We start from the raw sequence: 24,758 nt of genomic DNA, 5'->3' as shown, positions 1-24,758 counted from the left end.
CAGGAGTAAACTGGATGCTTATCTTGCTGGGATCCTATGACCCCAGCTAACGTCCTGCCCTTTGGGCAGGGGGCTGGACTCGATGATCTCCCGAGGTCCCTTCCAGCCCTAATGTCTATGAAATCTATGAAATCTTCCTTGCTTTATTCCTAGTATGTTTGCAAAACAAAGTTTACATTAGCCTAGCTCTTAAAAACTGCTTTTAGAAGCTGAGTCAGTTTCTTACTTTACTCTTTTGACCTGTTTACCATACACAGTGCAGTCTCTAATTAGTTCGCCTGTTAACCACCCAGAGCTTATATAACTTAATTTTAATATGAACATATAGTAAAATACAATGGTCTTGCCTGGAAATTTACATTCTTGTAAGGATCAAAGTATTCTTGAACTTTTTAAAAATAACTGTCTCAACCAATTTCTCCATTTCTTTAATAAATTCCCATGCAAGCTGAAGAATGGAGGTGGTTACATTTTCTCCCTTTTTACCATCCCTTTTGTGATGTGGTAGTACTAGCATACAACTGGTTTGTTTGTTTTTTTCAAGCAACAGAACAGCCTCCCTGCACCTAACATGCCAAACAATTATACGATGTTGAGATCATGCAACAAAGAGGACCCACCCATCTTTTGTTTAGTAACCTGAACAAGGACTCAGTTCTCATTGGGAGACTTTAATTATTAGGACATCTGGGAGGGAAACACAACAGTGTATAAGATGTCTAGCAAATTTCTGGAGTGTGTTGGGAATAATTTTTTGATTCAATGGAAGAGAAACCAACAAGGGGGGAAGCTCTTCTTGACTTACTGCTCACAGATGGGGAGGAATTGGTTGAGAACATGAAGGTAGAAGGTAACTTGGGTGACTGTGAAATGATAAAGTTCAGGGGAGAAGGAAGGAGGACATCAGAATAAGGGAAAAAATAAAAACACACGTTTGAATGCTTTTAGGTTACTGCGCAGTAAATGTGCACATGTAGACATGCTTTGTGGACTTCATAAAGGTAAACTTTAATAAACTTAGAGACCTGGTGGGCAGGATCTCTTGGGAGGCGTATTTGAAGGGAAAAGGATTCCAGGAGAGATGGCTGCATGTTAAGGAGGCTTTCTTAAAGGTGATCTCTTAAGGTTTCATTGTCTACTCATGAGATGGCAATGAAAAAATGAGAAGTGCAGTAAGACACTAGTATGGGTAGCCAGCAGTCTCTTCAAGGAGTTGAAACTAAAAAAAAAAAATCTTATAGGAAATGGAAACTTGGTCATAGTACCACAGATTACCGTAAGAGTATTGCAGGGAGAAAATTAGGAAAGCCAAGGTACAATTTAAGATGCAGCTGGCAAGGGACATAAAAGGTAATAAATAAAAGTAAAAAATAAAGAGAAAAACCAGTTTTGGACCTATAGATTCCATAGGTCCATTACAGTCTGTGGAAGGCAATCTAGTCAAAGATGATGGAGAGAAGCTGATGAATTTTCTGCCTTTTTTACTTTGGTTTTAATAAATAAGGGTAGTTGTCAGATGACAAGTTCAGTTGGCAGCAGAAATAGGGAAGGAGACAGACAGCCTGGAATAGTGGTAGACCAGGTTAGGGATTACTTAGAGAAACAAGATGCTTTCAAGAAGAGCTTGATGGGATGCACCCTAGGATAGTGAAGGAGTTGTCTGAGGTAATTTCGGAGACACTGGGGGTTTCCTTTTCTATGCTCAGATAGTTCACATGAAATAGCCATCCCTCTGAACAATTTTACTGGTGGAAAAATAAAAAATACCAAAGTAAAGTGCACACCTATTTTACTTCAAACACCTAAATTGCTTATGCAGGATTTTTTAAAACTGCATTTTTGGTCCTTATGCACAGATGGGGATTGTACTTGGCCCCAGGGCCAAAAGTTTAGTGGACAGTGCACTTGCCAAAGGAGCAGGAGGTGAAAGTTGTAGGGTCTCTTTATTTCTAGGAGGTTTGAACCAGCATCTCCTGTTTCCTAGCAAAGTGTTTTTAGCCACCAGGCCACAGCTAGGCACTTCCCAGGTCATTTTCCTATTGAAGCAGCTGGAGAGATTAAATACTCACTTAATATTAATGAGCCATGGAATATTAATATTAAATATTAACTTAATTTTAATATAAAATTCAGTGGCCAAACAGCACTGGAAAAGTTACTGCCTCATTGTGATGCCTTTAACACAAGTCCCCTTCCTTTCTAGGACAGCATCCGTCTCATGGGCTGTGCACTCTCTAGCTTGCTCTTCTTTCTTAGGCAAAAATCATTCTTCAAAAGTCATTCTTCAATTCATGAGGCTTCATAAAATAAGTAACTCTCAGGCAACCATACATTTTGTTATGCACATATTGATGATAGCCCATTGTCCAATGGGTGTTAATGTATCGGAGAACATATAAAATACTTTATTTAAAGGTTACTAAACAAATCCATATTGTTATTCAAAAAAATCAAAGTTCATGCTTTCATTCATTCTTTCTGTTTTATTTTTTATTGCTAGAAATATAAAATTAATCTCTTCTGTGAGTTTTTTGCTTCTAATGGTATTAAAGCAAGGCTGAATGTGGCCCTTTCTTTTAGATCAGGGCCAGAGAATGCAGTTATTTCAGAGCTAAAGTAAATCACATAGTGATAAACTGCTAAATGCAAGATCAAACCTGTAATCTTTAGACTTATGTTCATAACAAGAAATAAATAATAAGAAATAAAATAAAATAAAAGCACAACTATGCTTTTTTTGTTTTAGCTGAACAAAACTTGACTTTTTTTATATCAGGTCCTTGCATTCTAGCTAGTACCATGTTAAGAACCCATTATCATATGGATTTATGATAATGATACTTATTGGTAAATAGGAAATGTTATGAGCAAGAACTGGAAATAAATACTTTGATATTATTAAAATCCATTATTAGATGGATTCTCACCTCCATTTGACATAGAGATCTTGGCTCTGGCTCCAGAGAAATAATTCATCAATAATAAAGAAATCTTGTAAAATAAGAGCCAAACTTTTGAAAATAAGGCTGGTTTTGCTGTAGTAGCTATGACGCAGAAGACAAATCTCTGTTGCAGTGCATTGGCTCTGCCATGGGTACTGAAGAAAAGGCAACTTGGTTTATGCTGGCTAGTGGTACTCAGTAAAGGGAGAATGGTTGCCAGTGATAGGCTGCTAATATTTAAACAAAGTGCTCCCCATAAAAGTTCTCCTTTACCTTTGTAATTTACTCTGTCATATGAACCCAAGAGCTACCAAAAGGTGAACTAAGGAACCTGTGAAAATAATCCATTTTTGAGTAAAGGCATGTTCACATAACAGTAACCAAGAATTGAAGGAAACCTGTGCTTGCCTGGGAATGGTTAAAATTGTGCCTGAAAAAATAAACTGCTACATAGCATTGTTCAGCTTGAGCAAGTCAAGATGCAGGGAAGAGGTAAAGCCTTTTATAGGAATGAGCTGTGAAGGAGAGATTCTCTCCCTTGGATCTTTTTTCTAACAGCTGAAACTTGGTGCAGTCTGATCTAAACCAAGGAATGTCAGTTGTTTTATAAGTTTGCTTGAGGATTTGTGGGATAAGCTGTTTCTAGGAAGGGTGGTTTAGCAGTATGTAGTGAAAGTGTGAGTTTGTCATGCCCTTCCTAAAAGAAGGGTGGCATTCTAACAAAGGGGACACTGGGAGCTGTCTCAACGCTTCACTCTTCATATAGTTGGTATTAGTTTTTTCTGAAACTTAGGGCCACAAGTATTGCTGCCCTGTATCTTGTTCAGTCATTTAGAACGGTGCACAGTGAACATAAATGCAACCATTCTAACGGGGTAGCACAGTGACCTTGCATCAATTATTGCATTTTTACAGTTACAGGCTCCAATGAACCTTTTGTTACCTAACTGCTACTGAATATCTTTGTCCAGCCATTACTGAAGATTCTACAGAAGAAAAAAATTATGAAAGAAGTAGGGAAAAAAAATCATTAAAGGCGTGATGACACGATCAGATTCTAACAGTGACAAGTATCTCGTACTGGCTCTTGCCTAGTTTGTTGAGCAGGGTCTTTCACTGGGAATTTTTCAGTGAAACGATTCTTCATCATGAAACACAAATTTCTCATTAAATAAATTTCTCCCAGATACCTAGCAGTTCTGATGAAGCTGGAAGGTTTTGTGAGTGATTTCTCAGGTTGAGTATTGTTTTTTTTTTTTCCTTTTCTTTCCTGTGCAAAGTGGAGAAGCAGTCTATTTTCAACTCCTGCCTTGTTTAGCCAATTATAGCAGCACATGCCTGTACCAGAAAATATCCAAATTAAGCACTTTCTTTGCCTCTCTGTTGTTGTTTTTTTTCATTTTAAGGTAATTAGTAGTATCTCAATTTCATAGTTTTTTGGAAAAAGGAAACTTTTTGAATTCTTGAATTGTCTCAAGATGGCATCCTGCTTTAGTTTTATGCACTAACTTAACTGCAATGGGCTTTTTTATTGTAAAACATCGCTGTGTCTGAAAAAACATGGAGATTAGTGACCAAAAGCAATGATATTGGACCTTGGGTCTCATTTTTACATTTCATTCTGTGCTGTAGGAACTAAATGCATATCGCTACCTTAAGAAGTTTTTGTATATCATCTAATGCAGGGGTTCCCAAACTATGGTACGCATGGTCCTGGTGGTACACAAGACATCGTTGGGGGGTATGCAGGAGCAATTGTGTAACAGCAGACTTAATTTTCAGTATAATCATAATGGGCATTAAAGGGGTTAAAATATAAGATGTATGCTTGTATGGGTACACAACAAGAAAAAGTTAGGGAAACTTCCTTTACTGCTCTCCCTAAGGTCTTTGTTTTCTTTTTCATGTTGGGTTTTTCTACAGAGGGCAAAGGGAGAAGGAGAAATGCTCTTCATGACTTCAAAAAGACAGGAGAAATGATGCTAATTAAAATTGACAACTCACTGGAGGTAAAAACCAAGCTGTTAAACACCACGGAGCAATGTGCCAAGAGATGCAGCAGAAATAAAGGCCTTTCTTTCACTTGCAAGTAAGTTATTCCATCTCTATTACTTTCATTTCTGTAATGAAATGACTTTTATAATACCTGACAGCCAAACATATAATTTAAATTGACATCAGTGGGACTGCTAGTCTGGATTATGGACAATACATAGCCTAAATTCACGTTCTTGACAGCTATGATCCTGCTGTACCTGTCCAAAGATTCTCATTTCTTTATGATATCTGAACTTGAGATTGAAGGGCATGTTCTGAAACTTTTATTGGTGCAATGTCTATTTTTTTTCCTCCCTGGGTTTTAAGAAATGTATTCAAATTTGGAAGTTGCTTTACTTTATTTTGTCAGTGAACATATATTGAGTTTTCCAGTTTGACTGAGGATGTGTTCTGTAACTAATGGTTATTGTCATGTATTACTGCTATAATACTGCATCTCATTTCAGACCACATTGTGCCTTCATCCTTTGCACAATATTCCTACTGAATCACTGAAAATTATACACAAGCAGCATGCGTACCTGTATGGTTGAAGGTCATTGGCATGCCCTTAATATCTCCGCTACAATGGAATCAGATATTATGGGCTGTGCAATAATTGAAGTATACTTAATTGTTGCATGATGGTTTTTGTCTGTACTAATACATCATGCTGTTGATTGCTTTCCTTTCTTGGACTTGCTCTCTATTTGCCTTTGGAACAAAACACTATTATTAATTTTCCCTCTGTCATGTGTTAATCTGTGGCTCCAGCAACAACTAGAAAAAGTCAACTGGGGAATGACTGGCTTGGTTGCAGTACTGTAGAGAAGGATCTGGGAGTTATGGTGGCTGAATATGAGACAAGAGTGTGCTCTTGTTGCAAAAAAAAACAACCCAAAGCATTCTGGGTTGTATTAAAAGGCCTGCCACTTGCAAACTGGGGAAGTGATTCTTTCTCTCTATTCAGCAACCACTGTTGAGGCCTCACCTGGAATAATTCATGCTGTTTTAGGCCCCACGCTTCAAGAAAGATGTCTTGCCTTAGAGGCAAGACTTATGAAAAAAGGCTGAAAGTACTAGTTGTTTAGCCTGGAGAAGAGAAGACTCAAGTGGGATGGGATAGCAGTCTTTAAATACCTGAAGTGTGATTTATGGAGAGGATGGAAATGGGCTTTTCTGTGTGGCCATAACGGACAGGATTAGGGCCAATGGCCTCAAGCTGCTGCGGGGGTTATTTAGGCTGGAAGGAAGTTCGGAAGGAACTTTCTGGCTATGAAGGTGGGCAAGCATTGGAACAGGTTACCTGGAGAAGTTGTAACAGCTTGAGCAGGTCAAGGATTTCCATGCTTGAAAGCTTTCAAAAGCAGGTTAGACAGAGACTTTACAGGGATAGCTTAGTCAGGAGCGATCCTTCTTTCAGCAAGGGGCTTGACTAGATTATCTTGTGAGGTCCCTTCCAGCTCTACTTTTCTGTGATCCTGTGAGTGCAAACATAGTGTACTTTTAGTTTTCACTCTCCGAGCTGAGCAAAGTGAAATAAATTAATACATAGCATTAAATAACATTGTAGATAGATTATTATAATTATCCTCACCATCATCCTCACCCTACTCCTTGTGACATTTTGCATGTATATAGCACTCCCACGAGCTTTCTGATAGAATCACAGAAGTTGAGGGAGTGCGCATTTTTAACAAAGATGCCATTCTCTCAGTCACTCATGTTCATAAGTTTAGATGTAGTTTATTCAGGGTAGACTTAATTCTCTTTCTGGAATGATGCATATGATAAGAAGCAAAAGTTGGAAAGCTTGCTCATTTCTCTGTTACTTTGTAAGCTTTTGAGGCATGGACTGCCTATTTCACGTATGTGCTACAGCAAGAACCCTTCTGTCCCTGACCAAGAGCTCTAGGGACCACAGATGATGACAACAGGGGGTTGCTTGATCAACAGTGTCAAAAGTAGCAAAAAGGTCAAGAATTTGTTTAAATGTATAAACTTTGGGTGTGTGAAGGCCCTGGGGACGGGTTCAGGAAAAGCTTGTTAGAAACTTTTGTGTGGAGAGAGCGGAAGATGAATTGGAAGGAATCCAAGAAGGAGCTAGAGGAGAGGAACTCAAGGAAAAGGTTGTAAATGATGTATTCATTAGTCTAAGGAAGGGAATAAAAATGTAGAATTCATTTGGAGACTTAGGTTAGGCAGTAATAGTTTTTGGGTTGATAGCTCTCATGTTGAGGAGAATTGGTCAGAAGAGAGTAGAAGGCTGAGGAAGGAGCAGAGGGCGATGGACTAGCCCCGTGGGGAGGGCTCCTGTCCAAAAACCAGGTAGGAAGGCTAGATGAAAAGAAACCCTCTTTACCTTGTCCCGTATTACCAGAAGCAAAGTTATTTAAGAAATACAAGAAGTAAGGAGTTGCATTGTGTGCTCTAATGTTCTTGTTCCTTAAAAAGTCAGCAAGATATTTCATGGAGTGGAGAATGAGAAAGAAGGGAGTTTAGGAAAGAATGAAAGATGCACATTTCTATACCATTACTATGACTGGAAAAATCAGTGAAACTGGGGATCAATAAAACTGGAGAAACAGTATAATTTTCCAGGAATATGGCAGAGAGGAATAAGGAATGAAGAAACTGATGGTTACAAAAGGCACAAATTGAGCATCAAAATCATGAAGAGTTTTAGTTAATTCAGAACTTCATTTTTCAGTAAATCAAACTTTCACCCTACATATTTCACTCTGCCCTAAAAAACAGGCATGATTAGAGTATAGTGAAACAATAACAGAGGTAAGGATAGGAGGAAAATGCACTATCACAAACCAAAACGATTAACAGTAATACTCCTGACTGCTTTCAGGTTGTTCTGTTACATTGGACAAGTCTCAAGCCCTTTGTGCTTCTGTTTGTCTCTAGGTGGATGAAATATTTATTTACCTCAAAAGAGGTGTTGAGAGTCTTGTGTAGTATTATTATATCTTGCCTTAGGAACTTGGGATGGAGTACTTCATAGAAGTGCCACATGTACTTTTTTTCCAAGTAAAATAGACATATTCATCCCTACTGTAGGTCTGCTGATGTCAACTGAATTGCATCTACTCGCATGAGGTATGTATTTTGCCCACAGAGTTTGTTCAATTTGGTGTATCCTCTTATTTATTTCTAGAAAGAAATATAGCAGAGGGATATTTGGATCTAGAAAGCATCTTCAGAAAGCACTTGTCCACAGGGGCTTTAGATGCTGCCTTAACCACATTTTTCTCACTTAAAATAGGGATCTTATAGCAACAAGTGAAATTTGAGATTGCTGCAAGCAACAGAACTGGTGTTTAATGCTATGACCGTAACAACTTATTTTCTTTGTTTCTTTGTGCTTTTTAGTATAATTGTGGATTTAAATATCCAACTGGGTGCTTCCATGATTTTTCCCAGTAATAATAAGTTTGTTGTCATAGCATATTCCGCAGCATTACTGTAACTCATATAGGATTTTTTCTCATTGAGATTTTCTTTTCAGGGCCTTTGCCTATGACAGAGCTATGAAACGATGTCACTGGTTGTCCTTCAATAGTTTGACAAATGGAGTGAGGAAGAAGCAAGACCATGCATTTGATCTGTATGAAAAGAAAGGTAACTATGATTTATTCCCTAATGGGCTGTGGAGGGGAAAGAAGGAAAGGCAGCTGGAGTTAGCAAGCAACCTTTATGACGGTGTGCCCTGCTTGAGGAAAAAGTAGTTTGTAAATTCCAGGACTTGATTTGTTGTATCTTGGAATTCATATTTATACGTTATACTATACACTTCTGTATCTTTGCATAGCATTGGAGTGTATTTTTAAGTATGCTACTTTTGTGATCTATGGTATTTGCTTACTACAGGGATATCAAAAGTACGGCCTGTGGGAGAGAGGTGGATTATCCATCTCTCAACCTTGATTGGGGGGGACCATCCCACAGCTATAAGCAAATGCCCTGGTAAGAACTGGGGCACTGGAGCCCCAACAGCACCACAGGAAGAAGCCCAGTACCATGGCTTGTTTCCATGGTGGCAGCCAAGCACTTGAGTGAGAGGTGTGGTTCTGGAAGGAGTCCAGCATCATAGCTTGTTCTTGTGGCAACAGCCAAGTGACTGGGATGCTGGGCCTCTTCCTCAAATACAACTGCGTGCAGCTGCTAATTCTGTTGTGGTGGAAAGGGAGGGGGGATGGAAGGGCAAATCAACACCTCCCACGGTGAGGGAGGGAGTAGGGCTGGGGCAGGTGCTGCCCAGCTGGGGTGGGGTAGAGTGTTGGATGGAGCCGTGGCTCATCTGGGGAGCATGGGGAAGGAGGGGAGGCTCTCGCTGCTATGTGCACCCCAGGAGGGCATTGGCGGGGCATGTGCCCTGGATCTGCATGGGCAGGGAGGGCTGCCGCTGTGGGCTGGGGCTGGCGTTGGGGTGGGAGAGGGCTGCAGCCACCCCAAAAATCACCGTAGCTCTTCCATAGCCCCTGTCCCAGTGCCGCCACCACCAGCCCCATGCAAATCCGGGGGCACACATCCCTCCCCCATGCTCTCCCAGACAAGTGGCAGGAGCCACTGGATGAGCAGTTGAGCCACTGAATGAGCTGAGCATAGTGTTTTGGAGCTGCACCTTCCACCAGATGAGCTGCATCTCGTTCTGTCTTGCCCCCCCTCCCCCCCCAGCTGGGCAGCCCCAGCTCCACACCCTCACCACGGGGACGTTGATCTGCCCCACCATGCCCCTCCTCTTCCATCACAACAGGCTTACCAGCTGCACACAGCTTTCCACACTGCCGGTTATACTGCTCACTGCCTACATGCTGTGCTGTGGCTGCGTGCATGCATGGGTCATATATTGGTCAAATCATCGGCCACATCTGGACCAGGGTCAAACAAGGTTGCATGAGCACCCCCACCGTGTTCAGCATCTACCTGACCATCATCATCCACCTCATCCGAGATGATCTACCACCTGGTGTCAATATCCAGTATTGACTGGATGGGAAGCTTCTTAAATCTTGGGTGCTTCTGGGCAAAAATGAAACTTACTACCAAGGACATCCATGACCTTCAGTTTGTAGATGATTGCTGTGTGGTGGCTCACTCTGCACAGGATGTGCAAGCAACCCTAGATCTCTTCAATACTTTGTATAAGAGAATTGGCCTGTCCTTGAACCTTGCCAAGATGAATGTTCTCCACCAACCTTCCCCAAGCCAGCTGAACATCCCTCGCCCTATCTACATAGACAGGGAGGCTCTGGAGTATGTGGAGCATTTTTGTATCTTGGCAGCCACCTCTCTCAATGGGCTACCATCAATGAAGAAGTCCAGCACTGGGTCAGCTGCACCAGTGCCGTATTCTTCAAGCTGTGACAAATGTGTCTTTGAAAATAGAGATCTTCAGAAGTTAACAAAGGTCCTGGTTTATAAGACTGTCATGCTGACCACCCTTCCATACTGCAGTGAAGCCTGGACCATCTACCGACGCTCAGAGCTTTCACTAGCAGTGCTTGCATTGACCCCTGGGGATCAAATGCGAGGACCACCAGGTCATCATGAGTATCCTCCATGAACCTGCATCCACCAGCGTCAAAGCCTTGCTGTTGAGAAATCAACTCTGATGGATGGGCTGCTGCATCCAAGTGGCCGAGAACTACCTCCCTCACCAGCTTCTCTTCTCCCAGCTCTCCTTTGGCCAATGTTCAAAGTGTGACCAAAGGAAACAGTACAAAGACATGCTCAAGCACAGAGGCATTGACACCAATGGCTGGGAGGAGCAAGCTGCTGACTGTTCAGGATGGTGTCACCTGGTCCACCAAGGCATGTGCTACTTCGAGGCCCAACAACTTGATACTGAGACAGAACGGCGGCAGCTGAGGAAGGAGAAGGAGACCAACCAAGAGCTATGAATCGCACTCCCCCAGGCAACAATGTGCCCCCATTGCTGAAGAATGTGTGCCTCCAGACTTGGGATCCTCAATCACCTGAGGACTCATCAAGCCTGATGGACATCATTCTCGACTTCCAGGGACTGCCTCTGCCAACATGCTGTGCTGTGGCTGTGCACATGCCTGAGCCATTTATTGGAAAAATTATTGGCCACTTCAAGCCAATTTCCAATATTCTTTATATTGGTGCTGATCTGATATCAGACTTATGTATCAGTGCACGTCTAGTTATTACCATTGCACTTTGTGCTAGTCCTGTTTGAGTCACTGCTGTGAGTCATGGTTGAGTGTTCTGCACTGGCCATTTTATAACTGAAACATTTAAATTACTTTTTCAATAGCTTTTAGATTATGTTTATATTAAAATATTTTGATTTGTTGTGGCAAATTAAAGAATAACAGTGTAGGCAACAAAAATACTTTTAATTTGAAAAATTAATTTTTGACACTCTAATTTTAAGTAAACAAACTTTGGCTAAGAGTCTTAATTCCTGTCTGTTTTCTTTCAACAGACTATGTTAGAAATTGTATAATTGGAAAAGGGGCAAATTACAAGGGAACAATATCTATTACAAGAAGTGGCATCCAGTGTCAGTTGTGGAATTCTATGATCCCCCATGAGCACAGGTAAGAATAATTTGAACCTGAGGATATTTGGCTCTCTTGGAGACCTGTCCTGTTGATGTTCTGTACTTTAAAATGAAAAATATGCAGTATAAAAGTGGATAGATCCAACTTCTCTCTTATACTGGCAGTTTAGTTTCTTTTAAGAGCAATGACAGTGGTAACCAGTCAGAAGGCAAGATATAGAGGTACACCTTATAGACTAACTGAATCAGAGTTGCAAAAGCTTTCATGAGCCCCAGCCTACTTCATAAAATGCTATGAAAGGACATACAGAGAACAGACTGTAAAATAGAAATATTTATTTAAGTACAATAACAGGGAAAGCAGGGAAGAGAAGGGAGAGGCCAGTGCTGAGAGAGGCAAATGGGATTGGAAAGAACAATAAGGCACTAAACCTGTAAGGACAAAAAATTTGAGTAAGAATCCATGACGGTAAACTAGTAACTATGTAACCTTTATAAAGCATACAAATATTTATTTATGTAGAGAAAATTATGAAAGCGATCAAGTGGTATGTACGTACACCTACCTCTCTCTAAAGCTTACCTTTTCATATTCCCATTAAAAAGCTCTTTTTCTTTTAAAAAATAAATAAAAAATTGTATCTCTCTCCATGAAGGCTGTAGATGAAATAATCCATGAAATATCCATTCTAGATGTTAGCAAACTTAGTGTTAAAGATGCAAACGCCAGATTCCTTTCATTTACACCCAGGACAGATCATTCATGGCCTCCAACCTCTCCTGGAAAAAGATGACTATTTCAAGGTAGCCATGTGGAACAAACCTGTCTTCATTTACAGACAGCCTAGCAGCCTCAAATGGCATCTCTTGACAGCAACATACCTAACTCCTATTTTGACTGCAACACCAGGCCTTGCAACGCGCCCCCCCCCATTGATACAGACCACATCATCACTGGACCAAATAACATGGATTATAACATCTGAGGTTTACCCACTTGTTCAACTAACATCATATATGCCATCACCTGCTTATAAAGCCCTTCTGCAGTCTACTTTAGGTGGGGCAGTACAAATGGGGCAATCCATACATGAAAGAATGAAGGGATGCCATTTTGACGTCAGTTTTAGAAGACAAACTAGCCTGTGGAAGAATACTTTAATCTTCCTTGATGGTCTGCTCAGAATAGCTGTTCTTAAAAGTGGAAATGAAAGATGACTTGAATATGAAATTGTGGAACAAGAAATAACCTCCAGAGGGTGTGTCTACACGTGAATTTACACTGGCTTAAATTTACTGTGCAGTAAATAGGAACAGGCTGGTGTCTACATATGCAGGTATTAAAACGCATTAGTGCTGTGTGTGGACTGACTTGGGACTAAGTTTGTCCCAAGTCAGTCCACACACAGTATTACTATGCAGTAAGGTGTCTACATGTGTGTTACTGCACAGTAAGTAATGAGGCATAAAATTGATATCTGCATGATGCAAATTTATGCTTAAGTCAGTGTAAGTTACCATATTTACTGTACAGTATGGGCGTGCATATGTAGATGTGTACCCGTACCGTGCAGTAATTTCGGTTACAGCACAGTAAACGTACACGTGTAGACATGTCCAGAATATATGTTATCCCTTTACCTGGATTAACTTTTTTCAGCCTTATGGCCTTATAGGTTGTTGACTTCTTTGCTTGTCTCTGCACTCACCCCTCTCCTCTCCTTTCTTTCCTTCCCTGTCTCTTTATTCAAATCATTCTCTCTGTTTGATAACCTGTTCTATGTAGGTCTTTTCACAGCATCTGATAAAGTGAGCTGTTCACAAAAGTGTATGCATGTCTGATTCAGTTAGTCTATAAGGTGCATCTCTACTTTGTATTTTGACTCATGCCAGTGTTACTCTAGATTTATAGTGGGTAGCAAGTGAGAGCATAATGTAACCCTTAACAATGATGTGTGGTGTAAAATTCCTCACAGCCATCTTTTTTCTCAGAGAAATGGGTCATTTAAAAATTCAGGATGGGAGTTTGTAGGATGTTGGTTTTGGGTCCACATTAAGCCTGGGGTAGCTGGTACTTGAAAATGAGTGAGCACGTAAATGAATGAGTGAGCACGTAAATGAATGGCTTCCCTCAAGGACCTGCAGGCACAGTACACCAGTGACTACAGAGTAAGTGTGAGAGCTCTAGCCGTTATTTCTTGAGCCTAGGGCCAGATCCTGAAATCAGCTGAGTCCACTCAGATCTTAATACAGCAGTGACTGGAAGACTTAGCACCTTTCAAAATCATTCTCTGATTCTTTTAGGGATGTTTTAAGACTTCTTTCTAGGAGTCAAGGACCAAATTCCCATCAACATCAGTGGAAGCAGGATCAGGCACTTCTACCTTTGAATTAGAGATCTGTATTTGGCCAGCTATGCATCAAAGATGCATAATATGAAGCTAACTTGTTTCCTTTTGGCTTGTGTGACATCTTTAATTTTTGAAAGGCTGCTTACTAAATGAGATGGTTGTGCGGTAGTTTTTGTTTCTCAGCATCAGAACGTACAACTTCATCGTGAGAGGTTTGAGTGAGATGGGAAGAACCAAACAGTGGTGTGTGTGGAAACTATTAACAGTTCAAGGAAGGGATTCTTAGCTTGGTCTTGTCACAATGTCTGGTTATCACAAAGCAGCATTTTGCAAAGAAAATCCTTCTCCTATCGTTAGAAAGGAATGTGCATGGCTGATTTTATGAGTTGTCCTCAAAACTATTACCAACTCTGGAAAGATGTTTTGATGGGGGCGATGCATAGGGGATGCACGCAGGTGCACGTGACCCCCCTGAGCGTGCTGGTGCACCCCTTACAAACTGTCAGCAGAGCCTGCGGGCAGTCACCACTTGCCACCCTGCCCCCGCCTGCCGCTGACACTGCTGGCAGCATCCTCAGGCTGTCAGCCATCCCCTCTGGCCACTGCTGATGCTGCCGGCGGCACCTGCGGGTGGTTGTGAACTCTTTGTCGGCACTCGCCACACTGCCCCGACTCTGCTGCCGACAGCGCCAGCGGTGTCCGTGGGAGCTCCCTGCCTACCGCCACTGCTTTCCCGCCTCCACGCTCCCACTGCTGCTCCCCTAGCCACAGGCATAATATTGTTACTGTTGTGTATTAGTATTATTATTATTCCAATAGTGCCTAAAGACCTTAAGCAAAATTCAGGCTTTGTTGTTATAAGCCTTTAACTTACATAAAATAAGAGACATTCTGTGCTCAGAAGAGCTTATAAATTGAAAGCAGTCATAAAAGCAGTCACCAGAGTTTTAAAGAAAGATAATATAGGAGAAAAGTGAATATGGTGATGATTTTACTCTTGCTGTTTTGATTTTCTGGAATAAATCCTGCAACTTTTTCTTTTACTGAACTCACAGGCCAGGTAGAGACATTACACTTTTACAGGTATAAGCGATTGGAAGTTGGTTTATCTCCACCAACTAAATTCAGCACACAGACTGATTAAAAATGGTGGAATCTGTTCTAATATTTCCACTCCCCTCCCGCCCCCACCAAATGGTGAATGTGTTCACTACCAATCTCAATTATACTGCTTACAGAAAACTGCATAACTTATACTGATTCTGCCTCGGGCTATTTAAATGTCTGTACCTACACACAATGCTAAGGGAGGCAAGGTGCTGGGTGTGTTCCACACACCCAGAAAGTGGGTGTGTTTTGCACTGTTCTGGCCCTAGCTGGATATTTTCTTTTTTTTGTATGATGCTACAGTACTTGCTGAAACTGCTAGTGCATCTGCTCCTGCCAGCTTGAGCCTTTATGTAATGTTATGCAGTAAGAAGGATTTCTGAAATATTTTTATCCTAACAACATATCTAGGATAATTTGAACTGACTTTTGTCAGGATTTAAAAAAAATGTTTATCATTTCAGAGAGACCCTGGTGGTAAAAAAACAAAAAAACAAAACCAAACAAAATAACGAACTCTAACATGCACTGACACAACACATTAACACTGACAAAATACGTAGTTCCCTATCAGAAGAGCTTGCCTAGGGCAGTTTTAGGTAAGAAGTTTTCAGACAGTAATATGATGAGACCTCAGAGGAGAAAAAGAAGAAGAATGCAATGGGCAGCAGTAAAAACAGGAACGTTATTCTCTCCAAGGAAAGAAAGCCTTTTTCAAAGAATGCCACCACATTGTATTGATTGTAGCCAGAATGTGATTAACAGGGGTATTTTCCATGTCGTTCAGTTCCAAGATTTAATTAACTAGAATAAAAAATGACACCATGGGTAGTTGCGAGGGCCAGGGATTTCGTCTTTGTAAGGTTTTTTAAATACTTGCTATTCACTTCTAACTTGCAGTTAGCCAAATGGAACAGCAGCTGTAAATTGGTCTTGTAATTTTGTATACGAAATGGTTTAGTTTAGGTACAGGTGCACCTAATAGTTAATTTAGTTTAAAAAGTAAAATACAAGTGTATAGCCTCTTTTTAAAACTGACTCCAATTAATTAATCAATACATGCTATAAACTGTTTTGCTTTGGGAAAGAACTTAAAACACTGAAAAAAAAATAAAAAACACATTTTCAAAACAAAACTTTTTGATTTTTATTTAAAAGAACATTTAATCTAGACACTTCAGTTTTATAATATAAAATATGAAGATTAAAGGAGCTTGTGAAAGAAATGTTTCATTTCAAGTGAAAAATGTTTTGTTCAACCCCAAATAAAATTAGCGTTTTCAGTTTGAGTGAACTCTCCATTTTCTTTCTTGTTTTTCTTTCTGGAACTGTAATCATTCAGAGAAGATCACTGAGTCTCTGCTGGGATTTGTCTTGGCAATAGCCATTTGTGCTCTTTGCACCTACTTCCATGTAACTATTTGCGATGGAGAATTTGTTTCACTCTTTCCACTGAAGAGGGGGAAGCACCAGTGGTACAAATAGCATCTGTCCTGACTACATTGGGAATTTCACTAGTCAAACTAGAGCACTGGCTGCAATTTAGACAAATCCTTAGTCTAGACAGGGTCTAAGTGAAAGACTTAACTCCAGAGCATTCATCGTCAAACACAGGTAAACTGATATTTTTTATCGTGAAAGCAGTTCTGCCTTGCAATGGGACTGATCCCAATCCCACTGAGATAAACTAGAGTCTTTCCATTGGTTGCAGTGATCTTTAAATAAAACCTTATGCCTTCATTTCCTTCTTCATATCCGCTCACTCTCAGGGTGTGTAAAATGCAATAGTAATTTGTAAATTAAACAAAAATGAGTGAAAATGCTCAAACCGAAAGCCGTAGAGATGGACACCCAGTTATTCACAGAGCAAGTAACGTGCATGGTTCTGTCAGCTTTCTCATGCTGCCTATTGTGCTACAACTTTGCTGGGGACACCTAAGTGCCATTTAGTCACCAAGCACTGTCTCATCCTCTACGTCATTCTGCCAGCAAATATAACAGCTAGTACCAAATACGGGTTGTTCTCGTGATATGGGTGCACATTCATTAATTAAAACAAGATACATGGACAGGAAGAGAATACCAGTTCCTTTTCTAAAGCCTGACCAAAGCCCATTCCAATGAAAATCTTTTATTTAACTTCTGTGGGCTTTGAGTCACACCCACAATGTGTATATTAAGAGAAGGCATACTTTTCATTTGCCTTCCGACTCCTAGAAGCTGTGTTCTTATGAGTTTTTTGAAAACTGGTTCTTCAGAGAAAATATACTGCAGATATAATTGTCGTCTGTGTGGAAGTGGAAATCAGACTTGTGTGTGATCAATCGGCATTGTGACATAGACTTGAATGGAGTCAGGATTTGCCCCCAGGTGATTCACTAGTGCCACTTTGTAGAGTAGGGGGAACTGGATTATCTTTAGAAATTCTACCAAGTAGACCGTCTGATATCTGCCATTTCTGGCAGTTTTAGGGCCATGCATCTTTTAGAGAATTTCTCTGCGCCGAAGTGGGAGTGGCTCTCATCATGGAAACATGTAGTTGAGGTGGCCCAAAGTGAGAGCTGCTCTTCCGGTAGGTAAATGGGTAAGGAGATCTTCTGCACATGAGCTTATTTTTAAAAAAATTGCCTGTGGGAACAATAGAAACAAACAAACAGTATCATTAATATCAGCTGAAACGTACTGTGTATGAGAATTGTTCAATGAGGCTTGTTCTTGACTGATCATGAAACTGGAACTCCAAGCCTTTCTATATATGTAGGGATACAGAAATCCAAAAAATCCTAAAATTTGTTCACCACCATGGCCAAGCATCTTTTGAACAAAAAACCCCTAACAATCCTAAAAAACAAAAAATTAATTCTAGCCCCTGACAACATGCCACAGGTAAAAATCAGGGAAAATGCCACTGCAGTTGGATTATTAGTTTAATATATGCTCAGATGATACTTAGAAGAGGACCATGTCCTAAATTATAGAGGAAAGCAAAAATACCAAAAACCCCAAAACAAAACAAAAAACCCTCAAACCCTACCAATTTGATGTGTGCTAAAAACTTCCTTGCAGACAACAAATCTGGTTATTGGTTTGACCTTGAGAGGGAAGAAAAGACGTTCCAGCTAAATACTTGATGTTTCTATGTAGTGGTAGGAGCATCCTGTTCAAAACTCTTGTCTCGCTGTGGCCAATATCCAGTGCTTCAGAGGAGGCGGGGACAGGGAGAGAGGGAAAAATCCTCCTTAATTCTACAGGTCACAGATAGTATGCTTATAAATGAGATTATCAGATACATAGAGACAGAGTTACCTTTCAACCCCAGTATATGGCCTGCAAATATGTGAATTCACATGACGTGCTGATTATTGACTTGGGAACACTTCTTCCATAAACTTGTTAAACTCCATCTTCAAGCACTTAAAATGTTTTGCATCGTTTGGTGGACCATTTCAAAACTTTGCTTCCCTGATCATTAGAAACATCTGATTTCCAGTCTAAATTTGTTCATGACCAGTATGTAGCCATTTGGTTTTGTGTTAATATTAACATTACCTCTACTTCCCTGATATTAATACAGTGAATATATTTGTAAAAAACCAATCATGTCCTCTTTCAATCTTGTGCTAAAATAAATTTGACCCTGATTTTCACAATTTTCACAAGTCGGAGCTCAAATCTTATAGCAGAAGGTCTTTTTATTACTTCCTAAATTGTGGTTCAGTAGTAGAATCCTTGTTTCTCATGCAGGAGACATGGGTTCAGTTCCTGATTATCCATGTAACTACAGCCACTGAGGCACTGAATGTCCGGACTTAGTGTATCCTTTGAATACTGTCTCAGTGGTCTAAAGTGGGGTTGGAAGATCTGGGCAGCTTCCACTCCTCCATACTCCTGCCTAAGTGTATGCATTGCAAGTCCTGGTGACCTCTCATAGAAGGATATATGGTTGTCTACTAAATGCATGACTTTGCACTTCATACCATTTCTACTGAGCCACTCTACAAAGTGATTTAATTCTTCCTCTATAATAATTCAGTCCTCCTCTACATTGGCAAAACCCCCAGCTTAGTGTCACCCACAAATTTCCTAAGCACTAGTCTAGTACCAGAGTCACTAAAGAAATGTTAAATGGAAGGCCTCGAGACCAATCCCTGAAGAATATTAATAGTAATTGATCTCCTGTCTAATAACTCATCTTTTAACATAACTTGGTATAGCCTCCCCTGTAGCCAGGTCCTTAGGCTCCTCTTAGTTATAGTGTTGATTTCCATTTTTATAATTTTCAGAGAAGCACAGAGCCAAATGCTTTGTTTCAGTCTAGACTGATCAGGTATGCTGCATTGCCTTTGTCTAAAACAGTCATTTTTCCTGTTAGAGGAGGATGTTATATTGGTTTGACACATTCTTCCTTGGATAAAACCCTATTGCATTTTATTCCTTTTTTGTTTACTTCCATATCCTTGATTGTGCTTTCCGTCAATATCTGTTCTAAGGCTTCACATAAAACTGAAGTCAAGCTGTTGGACCCGTCATTCCCCCCCCCTTTTTTTAAATAGCAGTGCTATTTTTACTATTCTGCAGTCATACTGTACTATCTCTGATTGTACTGTTCAGTGAAGATCTATGCTATAGAATGGTTCTGAATCCATTTTAAAGATTTTGCTAAATTTGGCTATTAGAAATATTATTTTGAAGTGAAGCAAAGAACAAGATAGTACATTTCCGGGTTTGTATTTCTCGTAAACATCACATAGTAATGGAACATTAACATTTATAACTAAAGTGGATGGAAATGCATTCCACATTGCTGTGGCCTATGATGTTCTCATAAGTTACATCAAATGGAGGAGGGAAATAAAGATAACTGCTTTTATATATGCATTAACGTAGGTATGTATATAATTCTACAGAAAGGCCACAGAAGAAAGAAGTTGCAATCCACTTGGACTGAGAAAGGGGACAGGTTCTTCTACCTCTTTCATGTTCCTTAAGAGAAACTTATTCCTCAAGGGGGGCATCAACATGTTGCCATATGGCGATGTTGTTACCGCACCAAGCTTTAGTACTTCCTTTTGGAAGTACTAAAACATGGCACAGTACAGGTGGTTACTGTGCCATGCACATGGCACATGGTTAGACTCCATGGCTACATCACCGTAGTGAGGAGCACGCCACTATGGTGATACAGCTGCTGATCATGTGATTGCTATGTTGCCATAGCATGCCATATGGTGAAGTAGCACGTCGCTACATTGCTGTAGGGGACTTGTAGATGTGCCAAAGATGTCCTATTGGAATAAATTTGTATTTTTACATACTGAATAAAATAACCAAATTTTAGTGGAGTAGCTTGCTGTTCATAGATCTAATTTTTATAATAATCTTATTGATTTTATTCTGAGTTTGCTTCATTTAAATATGTTGCACAGTCCTTAAAGTGAAATCACTTGGACTAGTTGCAGATGTCAGGTATTGTGGGAATGAATAAAAATGGCCAATCTGGCCTTTTTCATATATTAAAGTGAAGATTGTTATATAGTTGGGGGGGGAGGGGTGTGTCTGAGTCTGTGTCTGTGTGGAGAAAGAAGCAACATTTCATAATCTGTAACTGCTCATGAATATAGAAAGATTCACAACAAAGCATGCATGCTCTTATACTGTAATGATTGTCATTTTAAAACTAGCTTTTTGCCTTCGAGCTATCGGGGTAAGGACCTGTGGGAAAACTACTGTCGGAATCCCCGAGGGGAAGAAGGAGGACCTTGGTGTTTTACGACCAGTCCAGAGATACGCCATGAAGTCTGTGACATTCCTCTCTGTTCAGAAGGTAACATGGCATAATTTGTCTCCTCTGGTTTGGAAGCAAGTGCATAACATCACATTGGCTTTGAAATTACAACAGATTATTTCTCAGCAAGAATAATTTATTTAACAAAAGAAGTTTGAGTAATGTAGTTGTGCTTATCACACAAGTTGGATCACTCTTCACCTATTCAGTGCACTACTTCATAGCAAACAACTGTTGTAGTTTGGAAGACCAATGCTGAGAATGCACTGCTGTTTCACTTTTCAAATAATAATTTGTGTTTAGATTTTTAAAGCATCAAATCTCATGACATTGGTACAGCATAAAATCTGAGCAATGATGTACAGTTCTAAGCGTTGTGTTCAGCAGTACGTTAAATGTACTGTCCTGTTGCTCTCAGAACCAAGCCCTATTTCCCTCATTCCCTTTTTAGTTGCCAGCAAGAAAAGTAGGATTTAGTTTGGTTGTCTAACAAATCTAGTTCCTGGTGGTCCAAGAAATAATACTTAAGCTCTACTTCTTCAGAGAGCTTCATCCAGTGTGATGCCATGGGCTCAGTGCAGAATCAAGTCTGCAAGTGACTGAAGTAAATGACTTAAGATTCAGTTCTCTGTTTGCTTATATTATGATTGTTATTATCAATGTGAACTTTAATTACGTACTGTTTTTTAGTTTCTTTAGGCATGAATGTATTTATGTTTTGTATGTTAATAGTGCCTTTCATCCCAAATTGCTTTACAGGTTTTTTTATTTCCAATGATCATTTCATGCCCCCTCTCCTTATCCTCAGTTAAATGTAGCAGCCATTGGAATAAAAATTCATATCAGTTCTATAAAATAGTTTAGATCAGGAAGGAAAGAGTTTCACATCCAGCTGAAACAGTAATGGGAATTTGAATGGGTAGACTATAGTTACTTAAATTACACTCTGACTAGCATCTTAGGGCTGACACCCATGCATTTGAGAGGAGCATTAAAGGATCTTTTATGAATAAAAGTGGTCAAGAATTATGACTTTTCTTTTACTTTTCAGCTAAAAGATATCATCTTCAAGAAAAAAACCCGTCTTTTCTCTAATAGCCCTTGCAGGGGTCATATATTTTATTTTATTGATACATGGGGGAGTGTCACTTACCTAGTTGGCAATAACACTTCTTGTCTGGTGTGCTTCAGAGTTTTTAGAACCAGAAATCAAACTAATCTCTTTTACAGAGTGGGGAAAAAAGAAGCTTTGGTATGTAAATGGCCTGAGCACTTCACACTTAGATACATGAAAAGTTATACGACCTTGTGCTAAATTGGTACCAAATTTAAAGATAATCCAAATCTAATCCAGATGTAAACATCTGGATTAGATTTAACAAAATGCCCACAATGAGATACATTTGAAGGAACATTTCTTCCACCAATGTGAAAGCCATAATCTAGGAGGTAATATTTTTATAACTCTTCATATAGGGTATCTTGAATTTATGACAGCCATTGTATGTTGAGTTTTTTTACTATTATGAGACATTCACAAGTGTTGCTGTTATTTCTTGTTTCTAGCTGAATGCATGACTTGCAATGGAGAAAGCTATAGAGGCCCAATGGATCACACAGAATCTGGCAAAGAGTGCCAGCGCTGGGATCTCCAGAGGCCACATAGACACAAATTCCGTCCAGAAAGGTAATAAATAAATAAATACATAAGTAAATCCTCATCATGTTTATAAAATGATGGTACTCTCTGAGACCAATGCTGTATTAAGTCAGGAATAGTTTATTGAAGTAATAGAGTTTAGGACAATCTGTGTGTGTGTGTGTGTGTGTGTGTGTGTGTGTGTGTGTGTGTGTGTGTGTGTGTGAATACATACAGCTATAGGAAAGCTTGCCTTAAAACACCTAAAATAATTTATAATAATAAAAAAGGACTATAACTGTTGTTAAAAATCAGCCCCTTTCATCCAGTGGTTTCAAAGCTGTTTGCAAATATTAAATAACTTTGATTTCCATCATTAATGACTTACAATATATCAATTTACTAGAGTATCAAGCAGCCACTAATATTTTTTGTTCTGGGTAGCTGGACAGTCTGTAGTAGTCAAATTTAAATATCCAGTTTACATTCCCCATGATGTTAAAGAAAACAAAACACAACACATTTTTACACCCTGGAAAAGCAATTGTACATAGTTAAGTTTAACATTTTAAGATCATAGCTTTATATTCTGGACAGTCACTTGTTTAGGTATAGAAATATAATGCCCAAAAATGAGTCGGAGATACCATTTATAAAACTACAAACCACTAAGCATTCATTCTAATGGTGAAATTCACCTAAGTTGATGATGAATTACAATTCCCCAGGAGGGTCTTTGTTTATGCATTTAGGCCACACAGAAAAGCCTCTTTCTCCCTACTGCCCTGGAGCATGGGCCTGTGCACTAGTTCATATAGGAACCAGGATGCTTTGAAAATGTTGACTTTTTTAAATTCTGTCTGTCAGATTAGCTCCATTTTATAAATGGAGTTAAAAATGCTAGCTTCTGGGAAGGTTCTTGGGATTAATTAATATTTGAAAGAGATTTTCTGTTCAATGTGGCTGTTAAATTTTCAAGTGCTAGTAATGAAATAAGGCCTAAGTATTATGTCCTGAAAATACATAATTAGTAGATTTTAACAAGTTTTGCTGCTTCTGCTGAAGGATCTGTACTAAATGGCTGTGTCCACATGAGCAAGAGTGTGCATTTACAGGAGGACAAATATTAGTGGCACAAATTATGCTGCTACATCATGCTGCAGTGCACACCCCTGCTTGTGTAGTTTGCAGGGGGACACTGTCCTGCTACTCCATGTGCTACAGGGGGGACTGGCTGGGACACAGGACGTCTCAGTGTGGGACTAGACAACCCCCACATTGAGGCACCCTGTGGCCCAGCCAGCTAGGAAGTGGCAGGGGGAGATGAGGTAGCAGGCAGCTTTGGACTGGCTGCTCTTCAGTGACAATGCATAGAGAGTGCCGGTGTACCCCCTGACAGGCTGTGCTTCCTGCTTAGGTGATGGGCAGGCAGGAGCGCTGGTGCCCTCCCTGCGGGCGCCGGTCACAAAGTGTGAGCGCCTAGATGAAGTGCCACAGCTACTTCTGAGACCCTCCCCAACAGTTGGTGGGATTAGCCATGGGGGGGACCCCCCCTATCTCTGACTGGTTGCTGCGGGGGGGCACGTGCCCCTCTGACTAAGGTAGTACCAGTCACCCATGCTGCTCTTCCATCTCCATGCAATGTGAAGCCCTTGTGCTGAGGCACCCTATGCCCCAACCAGCCACTCCCCAGCTGGCTGGGGCACAGTGTGCCTCAAGACAGAGTAGCAGGCACCCCTGGGCTGGCTGCTCCCCTGTCTCCACATGCATCAGGATGAGGGCTCTGCCACAGAGCCCCTGTGTTGAATTATGTGGAGGCTGTTCTTGAGGCACGCTGTGCCCCAGCCAGCCAGGGAGGTTTGTCCTGGCACACAGCACTTCATTGTGCTTTGTGCTGTGTCTTTTTTCCAGGGTGTTTTTTTTGCTATCAGGAAATCCTGGTAGCAAATTTTGCCCATGGTTTAATCTACAACACTTGTGGTTTCTCTGCAAAGAAGTATGTAGCACCACAAACCACATGTGCCTACATGTCTGGGTCCAACTGATGGGTTTATGTAAAGCCTTTTTTGCCTTTTTAGTTAAGATGAACTGCAGAGGGTTCACTTATGCTTCCACTACAATGGTCCCATAATTAAAATAGATGCCTGGGAATAAAGAGTTCCATATCCTTTTGTAGGCTTTGCCACAGACTTCCTATATAACCTTTGATAAATTGGTAAGTATTTCCATATTTCCTCATCTGTAAAACAGGGATCCACTATTGAATTTCATAATTCACTTCGGTGGATGCAGCAATCATGTTTATCCTTAAATAATTTCTCTTGCATGAAATATGCTGATGGAATTCCATAGTAAG

The 24,758-nt window shown here is 40.2% G+C and overlaps 1 protein-coding gene across 2 annotated transcripts in view; it reads left to right on the top strand.

Annotated features, from left to right (window-relative positions):
• Window positions 1-4,868: 4,868 nt before the first annotated feature.
• The window catches only part of HGF (hepatocyte growth factor), a 71,396-nt gene continuing 51,506 nt past the window's right edge, over window positions 4,869-24,758 (top strand). Inside the window, exons 1-5 of one of the 2 annotated variants that reach the window (XM_019543642.1) lie at window positions 4,869-5,031; window positions 8,497-8,609; window positions 11,443-11,557; window positions 20,675-20,802; window positions 22,330-22,450. In XM_019543642.1, the coding sequence (XP_019399187.1) occupies window positions 4,919-5,031; window positions 8,497-8,609; window positions 11,443-11,557; window positions 20,675-20,802; window positions 22,330-22,450 (590 nt within the window). In that variant the 5' untranslated portion in view covers window positions 4,869-4,918. Of the gene's footprint in view, window positions 5,032-8,496; window positions 8,610-11,442; window positions 11,558-20,659; window positions 20,803-22,329; window positions 22,451-24,758 lie in introns of both variants that reach the window. The other variant, XM_019543641.1, reaches the window with a different exon arrangement.

This window comes from Crocodylus porosus, unplaced genomic scaffold, assembly GCF_001723895.1.
Source record: "Crocodylus porosus isolate Cpor-Errol unplaced genomic scaffold, CroPor_comp1, whole genome shotgun sequence".
NCBI lineage: Eukaryota > Metazoa > Chordata > Crocodylia > Crocodylidae > Crocodylus > Crocodylus porosus.
Note: the sequence above shows the minus strand (reverse complement) of the source record. Positions and strands in the feature narration are given on the sequence as shown.